Genomic DNA, 14,963 nt, shown 5'->3' on the forward strand with positions numbered 1-14,963 from the left:
CTTGTGTCGGCTCCTTACCTTGCCCTACATCTCCGCTTCCTCATCTCTAAAATGGGGATGAAACCGGGCGCCTGGGTGGCTCAGTTGGTTAAGCGACTGCCTTCGGCTCAGGTCATGATCCTGGAGTCCCTGGATCGAGTCCCGCATCGGGCTCCCTGCTCGGCAGGGAGTCTGCTTTGCCCTCTGACCCTATCCCCTCTCATGTGTTCTCTCTCATTCTCTCTCTCTCAAAATAAATAAATAAAATCTTTAAAAAAATAAAAAATAAAAAATAAAAATAAAATGGGGATGAAACCATCTACTTCACAGAGATATAGTGACAGTTAAGTGAGAGGATGGACATGGGGCACTCAGATTCATTCCCTCGACAAATATCTGTGCCAGGCACGCACAGTGCAAGGGATACAATAGTGAGCAAGAGGCACAGTCCTACTCTCGTGGACCTTAAAATTCAGTCAAACTAAATAGCGAAGGCGAACGGATAAATAAGATACTGATCAAGTGTGTGAAGTGCTGTTAGGGTAACAGGTGAGCGGCTGGAAAGAATAACAGGAGGGAGGCAAGTTTTAAGAGTGGTCTCTAAGGAGAAATTTAAGTTTGAGTCATGAGGGATCAGAAAGAGCTATCCATATGCAGAATGGAAGGAAAAACATTCCAATTATAGGGACCAGGGCGTGCAAGGGTCACAACCTGGGGAAGCATAGGAACTGCGAGAAGACAAATGTGACGGCTATGTAGCCTCATGGGATTTGGGGAACAACCTTTCCAGGCCGGCTGCCAAAAACTACCACATCTATTTTAAAAATAACAAAGACGAGGCTCAAGAGAGGTGATGTGTCTTCCCCAAGGTCACAGCTACTCTGAGGAGGGCCTGAGACCCCAGTATTCTACCTCCAGACACAACATCAGCTCCCTCCCTCTGAGGAAGCTTCGTGCACACTGAACTCCCCCGCTTCCTTCACTGACAACTGTCATGGGTGCCCATGAAGAGTTCCAAAAGCACCTTAAAAACACAAGCAACAGCATCACATCAACTTCTAGGCATCTAGTCAATTGTGCACCAAAGTCCTCATCCTTCACTCTTACGACACAGGAGCTAAAACTGCTTGGACCTTACTCAAAGGCTCCAAAATAGAAACAGGTTTCTCTTCTTACAGCAGTAAACAAGAGAGGAAAGGGACGTCCTGGAAGGAAGATCCTGTGGCCTGTTCCGGAAAGTGAGACAGAACCACCAGTGCAGAAGGGTGGAAATATGAAGATTCATCTTAAATGAACTGCAAAGGAAAAACTAATTACTTCATCTGAATAAAAGAATGAATCCCTAAAGCAGTGGTTGTCAGTCAGGATGGTGTCCCACTCTTGCACCAAGAGCATTTTGGAAATTCTGTGGAGCCATGTAGTGGGCAGGGCCAGGTATGCTCAAAGTCTTAGAAAAGGACAGGATGGTCCTATAAAGAATGTATTACCCGGGGGGGCCTGGCTGGCTCAGTCAGTACAGCATGAGACTCTTGATGTTGGGATCGTGAGTTGAAGCCCATGTTGGGTATAAAGATTACTTTTAAATATATATATACAGGGCGCCTGGGTGGCTCAGTCGGTTGGGCGGCTGCCTTCGGCTCGGGTCATGATCCCGGGGTCCTGGGATTGAGTCCCGCGTCGGGCTCCCCGCTCTGCGGGGAGCCTGCTTCTCCCTCTCCCACTCCCCCTGCTTGTGTTCCCTCTCTTGCTGTGTCTCTCTGTCAAATAAATAATAAAAATAAAAATAAAAAAATATATATATACATATATATAATTTGGAAAAAGAATGTATTACCCAAAATATTAGGAGCAGCTTCACACACACTTTCATATTAATCCCGGAGGGATTATTATGCCCCCACTTTTCCTGTATTCTCATGGTTCCATGGCTCTTCCTACCCTCACCACAGCTGGATGAAAAAAAAATTAAACTGAAGTTTCACAGCTGAGGAGTCTGAAATTTTGGAATCCAACTGTAAGCTCATAACTCCAACATGGAACCTGGTACCAGGTGGAATAAAGAAAAAGAAGTTTCTAGTAAGAGACAGATAAATTTTAGCAAAACAGGAACTCCTTCCCCGGACAAGTGTCCATAAGATTACATGTGTTTTGTAACACACAAAATTCTATGATTTTAGAAGAACCTTCTTATACTGCTTTTCAGTTTAAAATCAGATACTAATGACAGTTCTTTGAAAAAGTTAATCACAGTCATCTCACAAATACAGCTTATTCTTTCTGGACCAAATTTGTTAAGAAAAATTATTCATTTCAAGATGTCTAAAAATGATCAAATGTCTAAAAGTGCCCAAAGCATCCACACCTTGCATCTTATTCAGGGCAGAGACTGATGCAGTTCAAGGAAGCTCCGATGATATCCAGAGCTCTGTTCAGGAATTAAAATACCATTTCAGCAATTCAAAAGCCACTTTCAAGTGTTACCCTAAATTAGTCACTATTTCCCCCTCAAAAAATATTTCACAAATTAAAGTTTATAGAATTGAAACAAAAACCAGACTATTTCCAGAAATTAAAAAAAAAAAGATTCAAAAAGTCTACCCTATTTCACAATAGCTAGAACCGTGATCCAATAGATAACACCCTCCATAAGGCAATCTTTCTTCTTTCTACACAATATCTAGATTTTCTTAACTCTCCCAAAGCAGTCTGAATACATTAACTTCTTCACTCCGACCTGCCAATTAGCAAATAGCGGCCCGACACCCCTTTTGACCAATTTTCTAGAAGCCTAACCTGGCTTCTCAGGTTAGCTGAGCAGACAGACCTGTTTTCCTCCAGAAGCTCCTGCCAGTGCCTTTTCTGCCCTGCCAGTCAGGGCCTGGGAAATCCTTTTTGCTGGCCTGTCACCAGAAGTTCACAAAATGAATTCATCCAGATTTTTTGAATCTTCCTCTTCCCAGGTAATGCACAAACAACAGCCAGGCAATAAAGTCCCACCTCCCATTACAAAAAGAGAGAGATTACCAGGCAGACCTAGCACTCGGCATGGAGGAAGAAAAAAGATGGAGGGATGTGACAGTCATGCAGCCAAGCCTACTGAATGCAGCACCCGCCACCAGAGCCCTGGTCCTGCAAAGCCTCAGAGAGGGAGGCTCCCTGCTAGGCCCTCCATTCGGCAGGCCATACCTGTCTATGGCAGCAGCAGGCTGCCGGCTGCTCCATTTTAAACAATTCAAACACAGCTCCAGCAGGGTGGCAAAATTGGGCATCCCCTTCTTCCAGCAAGAGTGAGAGCCCTAATCCAAACAACACTTGCCTCCAATTTTCTTTCTTTTCACACTCTTTGTTTGGGAGACACCGCTCGGTCAAAGTGGATCCCTCTCTCTCTCTTAACGGTGAGGTAGGCACAGTACTGCAGTGACAGAAAGGAAGCACCGAGGCCGACTTGCTATAAGCCAGACAAGACCTCCTCTCTGAGGACGGTGATACCGATAAATGGGACTTCAATGGGCAGGTTTCACTCTGCTCATCCACAAGTGAACCGACGCCTGAGGTCCTAAAACGCCCGGCTCCGCAGCCTCGCAGGAAGCCTCTTTTCTAAAGGGGAGATAGCCCATTCATCCCCAGGAACCAAAGGGAAGGCTGACAGATCCAGGTCGCGCGCTCCACATCCAAATCTTCGCAAGCGCGCGAAGGTTTGGGGCGCCCCGGCGCGCCCTCCCTTGCACTCCACCCTCTGAGGCCTCCACCGCCCGCGGACTCACCGCTGTGCGAGCTGAACCACCTGGGTGCGATGTGCAGAGGTAGAGCATCCGCCAGCGAGGCTCGGGAGCCCAGGTACAGCATCCCGTCTCTATGGTGACCGCCGCCGGTCTCCTGGTAACCATTGCCATGGGCATAGGTGGAGTCGGACGCAGACCCTCCGCCGCCGGGCGCCCTCTCCGAGTCGCCGGTCCCCCGGGAGGCGGGGGTGTAGAGGCCAAAGGGCACCCCCCCGGCCGTGCTGGGGTCCATGCCCATGCCCGCCACCGAGCTGACCGAGCGGCTGCGAAGCCCCATGGCCCCGCCGCCCGCCCGGTAGTGCCCGAAGTGGGGCGCCCCTCCCGGCGGGGGCACGGCGCTGTCATCGGTGGAGACCCCCGGAAAGGGGCCCCGGGAGCGGGCCGCCGTGCTCTGCTTGCCCCCCATGCTCGCCCGGGCCCCGGTGGGGCGGGAACCTGGAGGCCGAGACCCTCCCCCACTTCTCAGCAGCGGGGGGAGGGTTGGGCGAGCATAAATGGGGAGGGAGTCAAAAAGGAGACCCGGAGGAAAAAAAGGGAAAAAAAAGAGAAAAGAAAAGAAAACCCGCGGGGCGGAAGAGGCAGGCGGGCGGGGATCCCAAACTAAGAATTTAAAACGATCCAAGCCAAACGCATGTTTCCCCTCAAGGTCCAAAGAGGCGCAGTCCGGCGCGGGCTCGGCGCGCCACAGGCCGCCCCCGGGCTCCCGAAAGCCGGGGGAGCCGCAGGGAAGGAGGGAGGGAGGCGGCGGGCGGGCGCAGGGAGGCGCCGGAGGAGGCCGCCCGCCGGACAGGAGGAGGCTGAGGAGGGCTGGGGGCACCGGGCGCGTCCCCCGCCTCAGGACCCCGCGACCACGGACGCCGGCCCGGACCCTCCAGGCCTCGGGCGGGCTGCGGCGCTGGGCGGCCAGGCGGAGCTCGGGAAGCCGCGGTCGCGTCGCGCTCTCGCTCCAGCAGCCGCCGGCCCCGCCAGCCGCTCCGCCCCGCTCGGTCCCGGGCTGCGCTCGCCGGCGCTCCTCGCCGCCGTGGAGACAATGGAGGGCGGCAGAGCGCAGGCGCGGCCCGCGCCCCCTCCCCTCCCCCCCGCCGGGTTAACCCCTTCGCGGCCCCTGCGGCGCCGGGCCGCTGACGCCCGGGAGGTCCCCACCCACCCACCCAGCGCGACCGGCCTGTGACCTGAGTGGCCCGAGCCACGGGGCGTCAGGGACAGAAGCCAGGCGTCTTTTCAAAGCAAGCACTCTTTAAAGGCCCCGAAAATGGCTAATTATTGAGGGGGAACCCCCTGTGGGAGGAGGGGCGGCGACGGTTCAAGGGGCTGGGAAGGAAACGCAAAGAAGAATGAAAACTTCTCGAGACGCCTACCTGGCTCTGAGGGTCACTGGTCAAGCCTCCCTCCCTGCGCAAATTTGCCCCCACAGCACCCTCTGGTGGACGTGCTGTCCATTCTTGCGGAGGTTTCCCGACGAGGAACCCCTAAGATCAGGAAGCCTAGCATTTTGGGGATTTTTTAGCTGTTTGGGGGTACACAGGGCACTGGGGCACTTGTGACTCGGGATTTTGCCGAGAGTAGATCGGAACTTCCTATCTGAGGCTTAAGCCGTGGGTGGGTTCCTTAGCTAAAACGCGATCCTGAAAATCATTAGGTGTAGGATAGAAAGAGAGAAGACATAAGACACAGCCAGAACCGGTGATTTTAGAAACTCCCTAGTCCAAGGCGAGTCCCCGGTTTTGTTTACCTTTTATTCCAACATGCACCATAGTGGGACACAGTGGGTACTCAGTAAGTATTTGTCCGCCGAGTCTGCATTTTGCAATATGTCTCTCTCACATATTCACATCCATTCATTCATTCAACAACGATTTTTCAAGTGCTGGGTGCTGGCTATGAGCATCACTCAGTCCCTGGTCCGACTTCCTTGCTCTAAATGTCCCCATATACTTCCACATCAAGGAGTCAAAACAGGGTGTAGAGAGATATTAAAAGAACCCCCCCCAAAAGAAGAGCTGGTCTGTCACAGGTATTGACTGTCCCAGTGTGAGCAGCTTGGAAAGAAACAGGAGGAAGGCTATTTATTTGCAAGCATGGAGTGCTGAGGGGTGAGTAGAAAGCCCTGCAGAAGGAAGTAGATAATTCTCCTTGAGAAATGAACATAGGAAAAAACAAAATGTTCCAATACCCAAGAAATTATCTGTCAGTGCCTAAATAAGGAATCTGTGCACACCTAAGATCCAAATGAGTGGTCTGAAGGAAAATAAGAAAGCTTAAATTTAGCCCACTTTTCTCCCTGAAGAAAGAGTATGGTAATAGAAGAGGGGTGGTACGGTGCTGCGCAGGAAAAAGGGTACTAGATCCCTTGACAGATCTGTACCGGGGAGAAAATACACAATCAGTAAGGATTATTGTAACCATCTAAGTAGCTTTTGATTTACCTATCCATTCAACACTTTTTTAGCACATCGAACAAAATATGAATATCTAGTAAGTGCCAGGCACTACACTGGGTTCTGGGACTCAGTGGTGAGCAAAACAGATGGAGTCTGGGTTCTCACAAAGCTTCAGAAGAACCACTTCATGCCCACTAGGATGGCTATAATCAGAGGGGACAAATGCAAGTGTTGGTGATATGTGCGGACATTGGAACCCTCATACCTTGCTGGTGGGAATGGAAAATGGCACAGCTGCTTTGGAAAATAGTCTGGTGATTCCTCAAAAAGATTAAACAAAGAGTTATCATATGACCCAGCAATTGCATTCCTAAGTCTATTTCCAAAAGACATGAAAACATATATGTACAGAAAAACGTCTATGTGAATGTTCATAGCGGCATTATTCAAAATAGCTAAAAAGTGGAAGCAACCCAACTCTCTATTGTCTGATGAATGGATAAAGCAAATGTGGTGTACCTATACAGTGGACTATTATTCAGCCACAAAAAGAAATAAAGTGCTGAAATGTGTTACAACATGGATGAACCTTGAAAACATCACACTAAGTAAAAGAAACTAATCACAAAAGACCATATACTGTGTGATTCCACTTATATGAAATTTCCGGAGTAGTCAAATCCACCAAGACAGAAAGGGTAATGTTTGCTGGAGCCGAGGGAGAGGCGAGAATGGAGAATGACTGCTAACGGGTTAGTTTCCTTTTAGAATGATGAAAATGTTCTGTATTAAATAGTGGTGATGTTTGGGGCACCTGGGTGGTTCAGTCAGTTAAACGTCTGACTCTTGATCTCAGCTCAGGTCTTGATTTCAGGGCTGTGAGTTCAAGCCCCAAGTTGGGCTCCATGCTGGGGGTGGAGCCTACTTAAAAAAAAAAAGGAGGGGCGCCTGGGTGTCTCAGTCAGTTGAGCAGTTGAGTGTCTGCCTTTGGCTGGGGTCTTGGTCCCAGGGTCTTGGGATTGAGCCCCACATTGCCCGGCTCCCTGCTCAGTGGGGAGTCTGTCTCTCCCTCTGCCCCTCCCCATGCTCGTGCTCTCTCTCAAATAAATAAAATCTTTTTTTTTAAAAGAAGAATGGTGATGTTTGCACAACCTCATGACTATACTAAATACTGCTAGATTACACACTTAAAAGGGTGAATTTGATGGTATGTGAATGATAGGGCAGTGCCATACAAAGTACTGAAGTAAGCAGTGACAATACCATGTGACAGATAGGCCTAGAACAGTGCCTGATGTGTAGTTAGCCCTCCATATGAATGAATGAGTGAATGATGAAGTGCCATGAGAGGGAAAGATTATGGTGCTGATGGAAGGAGACAGGTACCAACAGTGATCCTAAGCCAAGGCCTAAAAGATGAGCTGGTGACGAGGCTGGGAATGGGGTTGCAGGGGGAGAAATGTGCTTCAGGAAGACAAGCATGTTCCAAACATGTTCCTAGCATGTTTGAAGGCCTAGAGAACATGGCATCTTCAGGGAACTGAAAGCTGCAGTGGAGCTGATAGGATGTGGGAATTGAAGATGAGGCTAGTCCTCAGGGGCAAACCTGAGGGTCCTAGGAGCCACGGTAGGGAGCAAGGACCATATCCTGACGGGATTCGGAGCTCTGGGAAGATTTATCAACATCATTATCAGTACAAATAAGAATGCCCAGTGACTAATGAGCACTGAAGATGTCAAGACTTGAAAAATTAAGAAACTTGCTCCCTCCCCAAATAAAGATCTGTATTTTTCTTAGCTTCTAGATTCATAAAGATACTGGATAGAAACATGAAACAATATGATGTAGTTCCCCTGGGGGGTGGGCAGTGGGAACTGAACGGTGGAGTGACAGGATGCATGACAAAGATTTTGTTTCATCATGTACTTTTTTGTATTTTAGTGTTGGAACCATGTAAATTGAGAGAGACAGAGAGATAAAGTCTACACATGGGCATTAAAGTCACCTGGCTAGTAGGGACAGAGCTGGATTTCTAAGCTTTCCAGTGAACACGCTCATCAAGGAACCTTTGGGTGACAAGTTCATTTTCTCTGAATGCTCGTCAATGGGTGAAAAAGAGTAGATCCACTTAACAGCTCTATTTGTTTTCGTAACTTAAGAATTTGCCTTTAAGGTTTATATTCCCGTCTACTGATTATGAGAGGCCAGCCTCTCTCCCACCTGGCACCACGGAACACCTGAGAGCCTGAACTGTGGGTGAAGCCTCGACTCTCCTCAGTGTGATGACACTAGGTTTAGGTGTCCTGTGGGACTCTGGTGGGCAGCCCTTCTCAGGCAGTGCCATTTTTATCTCCTTGTGCACTTATTAAAGAACAAATTTCCTTTGAAATTACAATATTAAAATACAGAGCAGGGTAAGTTCTTCATTCAGTAGCTTGACTCTACCCTTTACATCTTAGGGACAGTGACTCATGGCAGAGCAACAGGCATCCACGGAGACCTGCAGCCTCCGATTAGTTTCATTTTGTCATTTGTTGCGTTGAGAGTCCAGTATGGGCTTTGCTGCAAGTTTCTCCTGTGGATTTTGGTTCAAAGTTAATGGGTCTGGGGAGGTGTCAAGTCATTTTGGATGCTCTCGATGCAAGACGATCAGATGCAGAAAGGGCCCCCGATAGATTTAGGACTCTGTTTTATTATTTTTTATCTTCCTGCTCTCACTGACCCTGGGTAGAGTTGCTTCCTGGCTGTTCTTCAGCTGTGAAACAGGGTTAATAAACCACTGATCCAACCTACTAGAACTGACAGGAGAAAGGGCTGATAAATTGGGTGTTGCCAAAGCATACAAATGCCAGTGCATAATAATGCTACATCTCTGGGAGAATGTAGCATCTGGGAGGTTCCTGAAAGGTTCAGAAAATGAGGGAAACAGCTAGCTGGGGCCCGCTCCTGAGGAGCCTTGGGAAACCTGTGGCCTCCTTCTTAAGCCACGGCTTTGGAGGGAGGCCCCAGCACCGCCTCTGGGGGTGGATAAATGTCTCCCAGTAAGAAAATTCCCCCCAGATTTCTCAGAGCTCTTTACATTTGTGTTATTTTGCTGGAAAAGAGAAAACTTAGAGAAACCAGGGCAATGGGCAACCAAATGCACAAAGCGAGGAGCACGAGCATGTGTGCACGTCCACAAATATTTGTTGATTGATGGAGAGGAAAATTACTAGTGGGGCTCAGGGCAGGATTCCAAGATTCCCAGATGTAAAGAGACTGAGGGGTCGGCTAACTACACATTCTGCAGAAGAGGAAGCGAAGGCCTAGAAAGATAAAGGATCTGAGTTTAAACTTGCAAGGGTAGCTGCTGATAACAGCCAGCCGAAGCCCTGGATTTCTGGGTTGACCATGCACGTCCCCTGCCTTCCTGTGGCATGGCTGGCAAATGACCTTCTGGAAAGAGCTTGCTTTGGTGATCAGAGCCCTGTAACCTGGTCAGCAAGTTGAGATCTACTTGACAGGGGACCCCCAACAGTCCCCAGTCTCTGATTGAGACAGGACATTCATTCATCTGTGGGTCTCGGAGGCACACAGCAATTGAGGAGCCAGAGAGCTCTAGATTTAGCTCCAGAGTCCCCACTCTTTTGTGGTGACAGTGTGGGTGGGAGATAGAAAAGGAAGGGACGCCGGGGGCAGTATGAAAGGTGCTCATGCTCCTTCTCTCAAAAATTCTACCGGGGCCCTTTTCACATCTAAGAGGGAAAACACTGAAAGAACAGAGAGCACCAAGGACTTGAAACCCGAAGTACTTTCTGTGCCTACGAACCATGACAAGCAGATTTTGAGAACTAGACAAATACGAAGTAAAGAGGTGGGAGTGGGGGAGGGTTGCAGAAATGCTCAGGCGAGGGCAATCCTACCGGTTCCAGTGGGAAACAGATTACCAAGCTATATATAGACAGAGAGCTTTGAAATACCTGTTTCTCTATCTCCAAAATAAAACTCAAATGCCTAAGCAGGGGCCTTCCTCACTAGCCCTTTCCAGCTTTTTTAGCGTACTTCTTGCTACATCCTGTCATATACCCTTAAGTTATAGCCATACCTGATTATTTGCTGGTCACTTAGCAGGTATTTATCGAGCACCTACTACATCCAAGGCTGTAGGCAAATAAACAAATAAGAATATGGCATGTTAAACAAATGGATTCATTTATTCCCATGTGACAGCGTGAACGTGCATAGAAAGTATTCTTTATCGGGCGCCTGGGTGGCTCAGTTGGTTAAGCAACTGCCTTCGGTTCAGGTCATGATCCTGGAGTCCCTGGATCGAGTCCCGCATGGGGCTCCCTGCTCGGCAGGGAGTCTGCTTCTTCCTCTGACCCTCCCCCCTCTCATGTGCTCTCTCTCATTCTCTCTCTCTCAAATAAATAAATAAACTCTTTAAAAAAAAAAAAAAGAAAGTATTCTTTATCTTTCCTTCTCTCTGGTCTTGAACCTGGTTTGCAGTTTTTCCCCTTCCTGGGGAAGAGCTGAAGCCCTTCTTTCCAGAACAGCCTTTGGCCTTTTGTGATAGAGAACTGGGAGGAAACTGGGAGGCAAGAAGAAAGGCCACTACAGGAGGGTGAAGGCCAGGGCTAGAGGAGTTTTTTTTTTTTTTTAAGATTTTTTTTATTTTTATTTATTTATTCATGAGAGAGAGAGGCAGAGGCAGAGGGAGAAGCAGGCTCCCCGCAGAGCAGGGAGCCCGATGCGGGACTCGATCCCAGGACCCTGGGATCATGACCTGAGCCGAAGGCAGACACTTAACCGACTGAGCCACCCAGGTGTCCCTAGAGGAGTTTTTAAAGGGCTGCAGTGTGTGAGAATAACTAATAGGTGAAGGGTTTTGAGGAGAACATGTTGTGGTTCTGTATCCCCTTGTGGGTGTAAAGAGGTTACAAGTGAAGACCTTGCATGGTTTTAGAAATTACTTTTGGTTTCACAGAAGGCATCCTTTTTCTCTAGACCGTACTCTGTGGGCCTGAATCTATATGCCTTTCCCGTTCATTAATTGGACAAATAGGGAGTGCCTTGATGTGTAGTCAGCATGCAAGGCTGAACAAAACAGATCTGGTCTCTCTCCTCCCGAAGCTTGAAAATATTTAAACAAACAGATATTGAATTACAAATTGTGATGTGTATTCTGAAGGAAAAGAAAGCAGCACAGGTTTGTGACTGTTTTTGGGGGAACTGCTTTATCTTTGGAACTTATCCCCCCTCTTCACCCTTAAGGGTCTTTTTCACTTTCAGTGCTGAAATGCTTTTTCTGATAGTGTATTCTATGAAAATGCTAATGTTATACTGAAAATCTTAAATGTCACCTTGTTCAGGATGCCACATCGGGTTTCTTATTTAGGCTGTCCTTTCCCCGCACATTGCTTGCCAGTCTTTTATAAAACCCAATTCATTCTCCCTTGTTGTGTACACTTGTTGTACTGTGACCAACTGTCCCACTTTGTCTGGACGGAAGGGTTTCCTGGGCAAGTTGGTCACCCTAATTTGTTGATATGTCTTTCTTTCCCCATTCCATGCAAGACTCCGGGAGGGAAGGTAATCTTTCTCATCTCTATTCACTCAGGGACTTGCACATAGAAATAGTGGTAATATTAACAAGAGCAAGAGTATTGACTACATTAATGGCCCTGTGCTTAACTCCTTATAAGAACCAAACTAACAAAGTAGGTCATTTCTCCTTTTCATAAAGAAATTGAAGCTAAGCTAGGTAAGCTAAGATTTGAAAGGGTGGGACAGAAGAAGAGAACTCAGCACTCACCACATTGTTAGCACAGTGGTTCTCAAACTTCTTGATCTCAGGATCTCTTTACGCTCTTAAATATTGTTAAGGACCCTCCCCACCAAACTTTTATGTGGGCTGTATCTACTGATAGTAAGTAACTATTAGGGATTATTATTTATTATTATTATTTTTTATTATCTTTTAAATATTTTATTTATTTGACAGAGAGAGAGAGAGCACAAGCAGGGGGAGCAGGAGAGGGAGAAGCAGGCTCCCCACTGAGCAGGCAGTCCCATTCCGGGCTCCATCCCAGGACCCTGGGATCATGACCTGAGCCTAAGGCAGACACTTAACTGAGTGAGCCACCTAGGCGCCCCTATTTTTTTTTTTTTAAGTAGGCTCCATGCTGTGCATGGAGCCCAGCTCGAGGCTTGAACTAAGGACCCTGAGATCAAGACCTGAGCTGAGATCAAGAGCCCCATGCTTAACCCACTGAGCCACCCAGGCACCACATAACTATTAGAAATTAAAACTGAGAATTTAAAAAATATTTTTTCATGATTTCACTTGAATATTAATGCGCATTAATATTAATAATACATTTTGTAAGTAAAAAAATCCGTTTCCTAAAATGAAAAAATTTTAGTGGGAAGAGTGGCAAATCTCTTCAATGTCTGGCTTCATAGAAAACCGCTGGATTCTCACATCTGCTTCTGACGTTCAGCTTGTTACTATACACTACTGCCTCCCTTCGCCAAACCCGCACTCGCGAGCTCTCCGCGAGTTACCCACGCGCTGCTCACCCTCGGACTACGACTCCCGGTAGAGCTTGCGGCACGGGGCGTGTGCCTGCAAAGCTGCGGGGAGCGTGGGTCACTCAGACCGAGTGACGGAAGTGGAGGGGGCGCGCCTGTTTTTTGGGTAGGTGCGGTGCGGCAATTGGAGGAGCCGGGAGAGGGGGCGGAGCCTGTGTTTGGGTCAGCCAATGGTTTGAGGTCTGGCGGAAGAGGGGACGGGGCGTGGCAGGGCTTACTCGCGGGCTGCGTGGGGCTCACCGAGCCCGGGAGTGCGGGTTTAGGGAAGTGGAAACGCGCAGTCTTAGGGCGGGGGCGGTCGGGTGCAGGAGATGGCGGCGCGATGGAGCAGCGAGAACGTGGTGGTGGAGTTCCGCGACTCCCAGGTGAGCCGGAGGCCAAATGGAGCCCTCTGGGCATGCGCCCTCATCCGTTCCCCTCCCCCACGCTGCCGGGTCCGTCTCGGGGGTGGCGGAGCGACCCTCCAGCCGGGGCTGGGGAAGAGGGATAAGGGGGTGACCCGGAGCTGTCAGACCCGAGCGGGCGAGGGGAGCCTTGATGACCTTTGGAGGCGGTTGGGGCGGGCACGGACGGGATATGGGGGTTCCCCGCGGGGGTCCGGGGAGTAGGGTCTGCCTTGGGACACCAGAGCGCAGAGACTGCGCGCGAGTTAGTGTTGAGGAGAGGCTTCCCAACACCTGGCTGGTGAGCGAGAGGGTTTGCTCTGCGAGGCTGGGTGCTCGAGGCTTAGTGACTTTGGATAAGTCGCAGAACTTCTCTGAGCCTCAGCTGCGTGGAGGTGACCTTCCCTCACAGGACTTTGGAGTGGATTCGATTAAAAGAAACACAAAACTATAAAGTGCCTGTTTCGCAGCTTTAGGTGGCTGCTGATGCTAGAATAGTGGAAAATACCAGATAGGGAGTAGGAGTGTGCGGGGCACGTATTGCCCAGGTTCGAATCCCTGGTGCGAAATCCGGGCTCAGCCCTAGCCTGCCATCTCCTCTGAGCGCATCAGCTTTCTCACCTGTCTGAAGGTGAGGGTCGTGCCTGCCTCATAGGGCTGCCGTGAGAATTTTATGATATATATATATATATATTTTTTTTTAAGACTTTATTTATTTGACGGAGACACAGCGAGAGAGGGAACACAAGCAGGGGGAGTAGGAGAGGGAGAAACAGGCTTCCTGTGGAGCAGGGAGGGATAATGACCCGAGCGGAAGGCAGACGCTTAACAACTGTGCCATCCAGGCACCCCGAATTTTATGATTTATTGAGGATATGTGGCACAGTGACAGGCACGTGGTTAGCCTCAAGTTACTTTAGCATTTACTAGGGGTTTTTTTTTTTAACCATTTTTGTATTTCGTGCCTTCCTAATGCTAGGCCTTATGCTAAGTGATTTATCTACATTTACCTTTTCTAATTCATGAAAGAACCAAGATAAGTCGATGTTATCCCTTTTTTCCAAACGGGGGAGATGATCCCTGTTTGGCTGATCTCAAGTGACTTGGCCAAGGCCTCCCATTATGTGGCCGAATCGGGATTTGAATGCAGGCATCTGGCCCCAGGGCTCTTGTTAGTTCTTTGCAGTACTTTGCTTCATATTATAGCAATCTGTCATACAGTAGTTTCATAATAAATACCCCATTTCCCCTTCCCCATCACCTGGACAGTGTCTTGGGTGATTCTCTCCATTTATTCAACAAATATTTATTGACTACCTTCTGTGTACCAGGCTTCCATCCACGGATTTATGCAACAAGAATTTACTGAGCCCTTGCTGGAAGAACACTGCACACTGTATCAGTACTCGGGTGATTTGTACTGAAGGCAAATCTGGATTACAACAAGGGGTGATGTGGTTTCTTCTTTCTAAAACTCCATCCCTTTTTTTGCCATAAAGATTAATGAGTGGAGGAGCCACCCACCGGTTTGCTCTGTGGTTCCCTCTGATACATAGCCCCCATGGAGAATTTGAGCGGCAACATTCGGATTAAAGGATTCTAGGGCACTTTGCACTGTCAGCATGGTGTCTCTGGGAGGCCTGCTGTCCCATGGGAGGCGCCAGACTCCTAGGGAAAAAGCACCACATTCCTGTTACCCTTCTTGTTAATTGCTTTCACTGGGGACTGGTAACAGAGTCATGTATAGTTACCTCTGAGCCTATTAATTTGGAAGCTACTAATCTGCAAATGCTTTAATTCTCAGAGAAACCCAGGTAGTCTCTGTATAGAGCTGTAATTGAAGAGAGCTGCAGAGAGGGTGCTG

General features: G+C 48.7%; 2 protein-coding genes across 10 annotated transcripts in view; one reads left to right on the plus strand and one right to left on the minus strand.

The window, feature by feature from the left end:
* ZNRF1 (zinc and ring finger 1) overlaps positions 1-4,784 on the minus strand; it is a 98,103-nt gene extending 93,319 nt beyond the window's left edge. For 3 of the 4 annotated variants that reach the window (XM_045890739.3, XM_045890737.3, XM_045890738.3), the window contains exon 1: positions 3,744-4,784. In XM_045890739.3, coding sequence (XP_045746695.1) covers positions 3,744-4,167 — 424 coding nt within the window. In that variant the 5' untranslated portion in view covers positions 4,168-4,784. The remainder of the gene's footprint in view (positions 1-3,743) is intronic. The other variant, XM_045890736.3, reaches the window with a different exon arrangement.
* Positions 4,785-12,920: 8,136 nt separating this feature from the next.
* Positions 12,921-14,963, plus strand: part of WDR59 (WD repeat domain 59) — an 84,699-nt gene continuing 82,656 nt past the window's right edge. For 2 of the 6 annotated variants that reach the window (XM_045890743.3, XM_045890740.3), the window contains exon 1: positions 12,922-13,081. In XM_045890743.3, coding sequence (XP_045746699.1) covers positions 13,028-13,081 — 54 coding nt within the window. In that variant the 5' untranslated portion in view covers positions 12,922-13,027. Of the gene's footprint in view, positions 13,082-14,430; positions 14,549-14,963 lie in introns of those variants that run through there. The other 4 variants (XM_054511259.2, XM_045890741.3, XM_064581305.1 and 1 more) reach the window with 4 other exon arrangements.

The sequence above is a fragment of the Mirounga angustirostris genome, unplaced genomic scaffold (assembly GCF_029215605.1).
Source record: "Mirounga angustirostris isolate CCGP_5_RB_7025 unplaced genomic scaffold, mMirAng1.0.hap1 SCAF_16, whole genome shotgun sequence".
In the NCBI taxonomy this organism is placed as follows: domain Eukaryota; kingdom Metazoa; phylum Chordata; class Mammalia; order Carnivora; family Phocidae; genus Mirounga; species Mirounga angustirostris.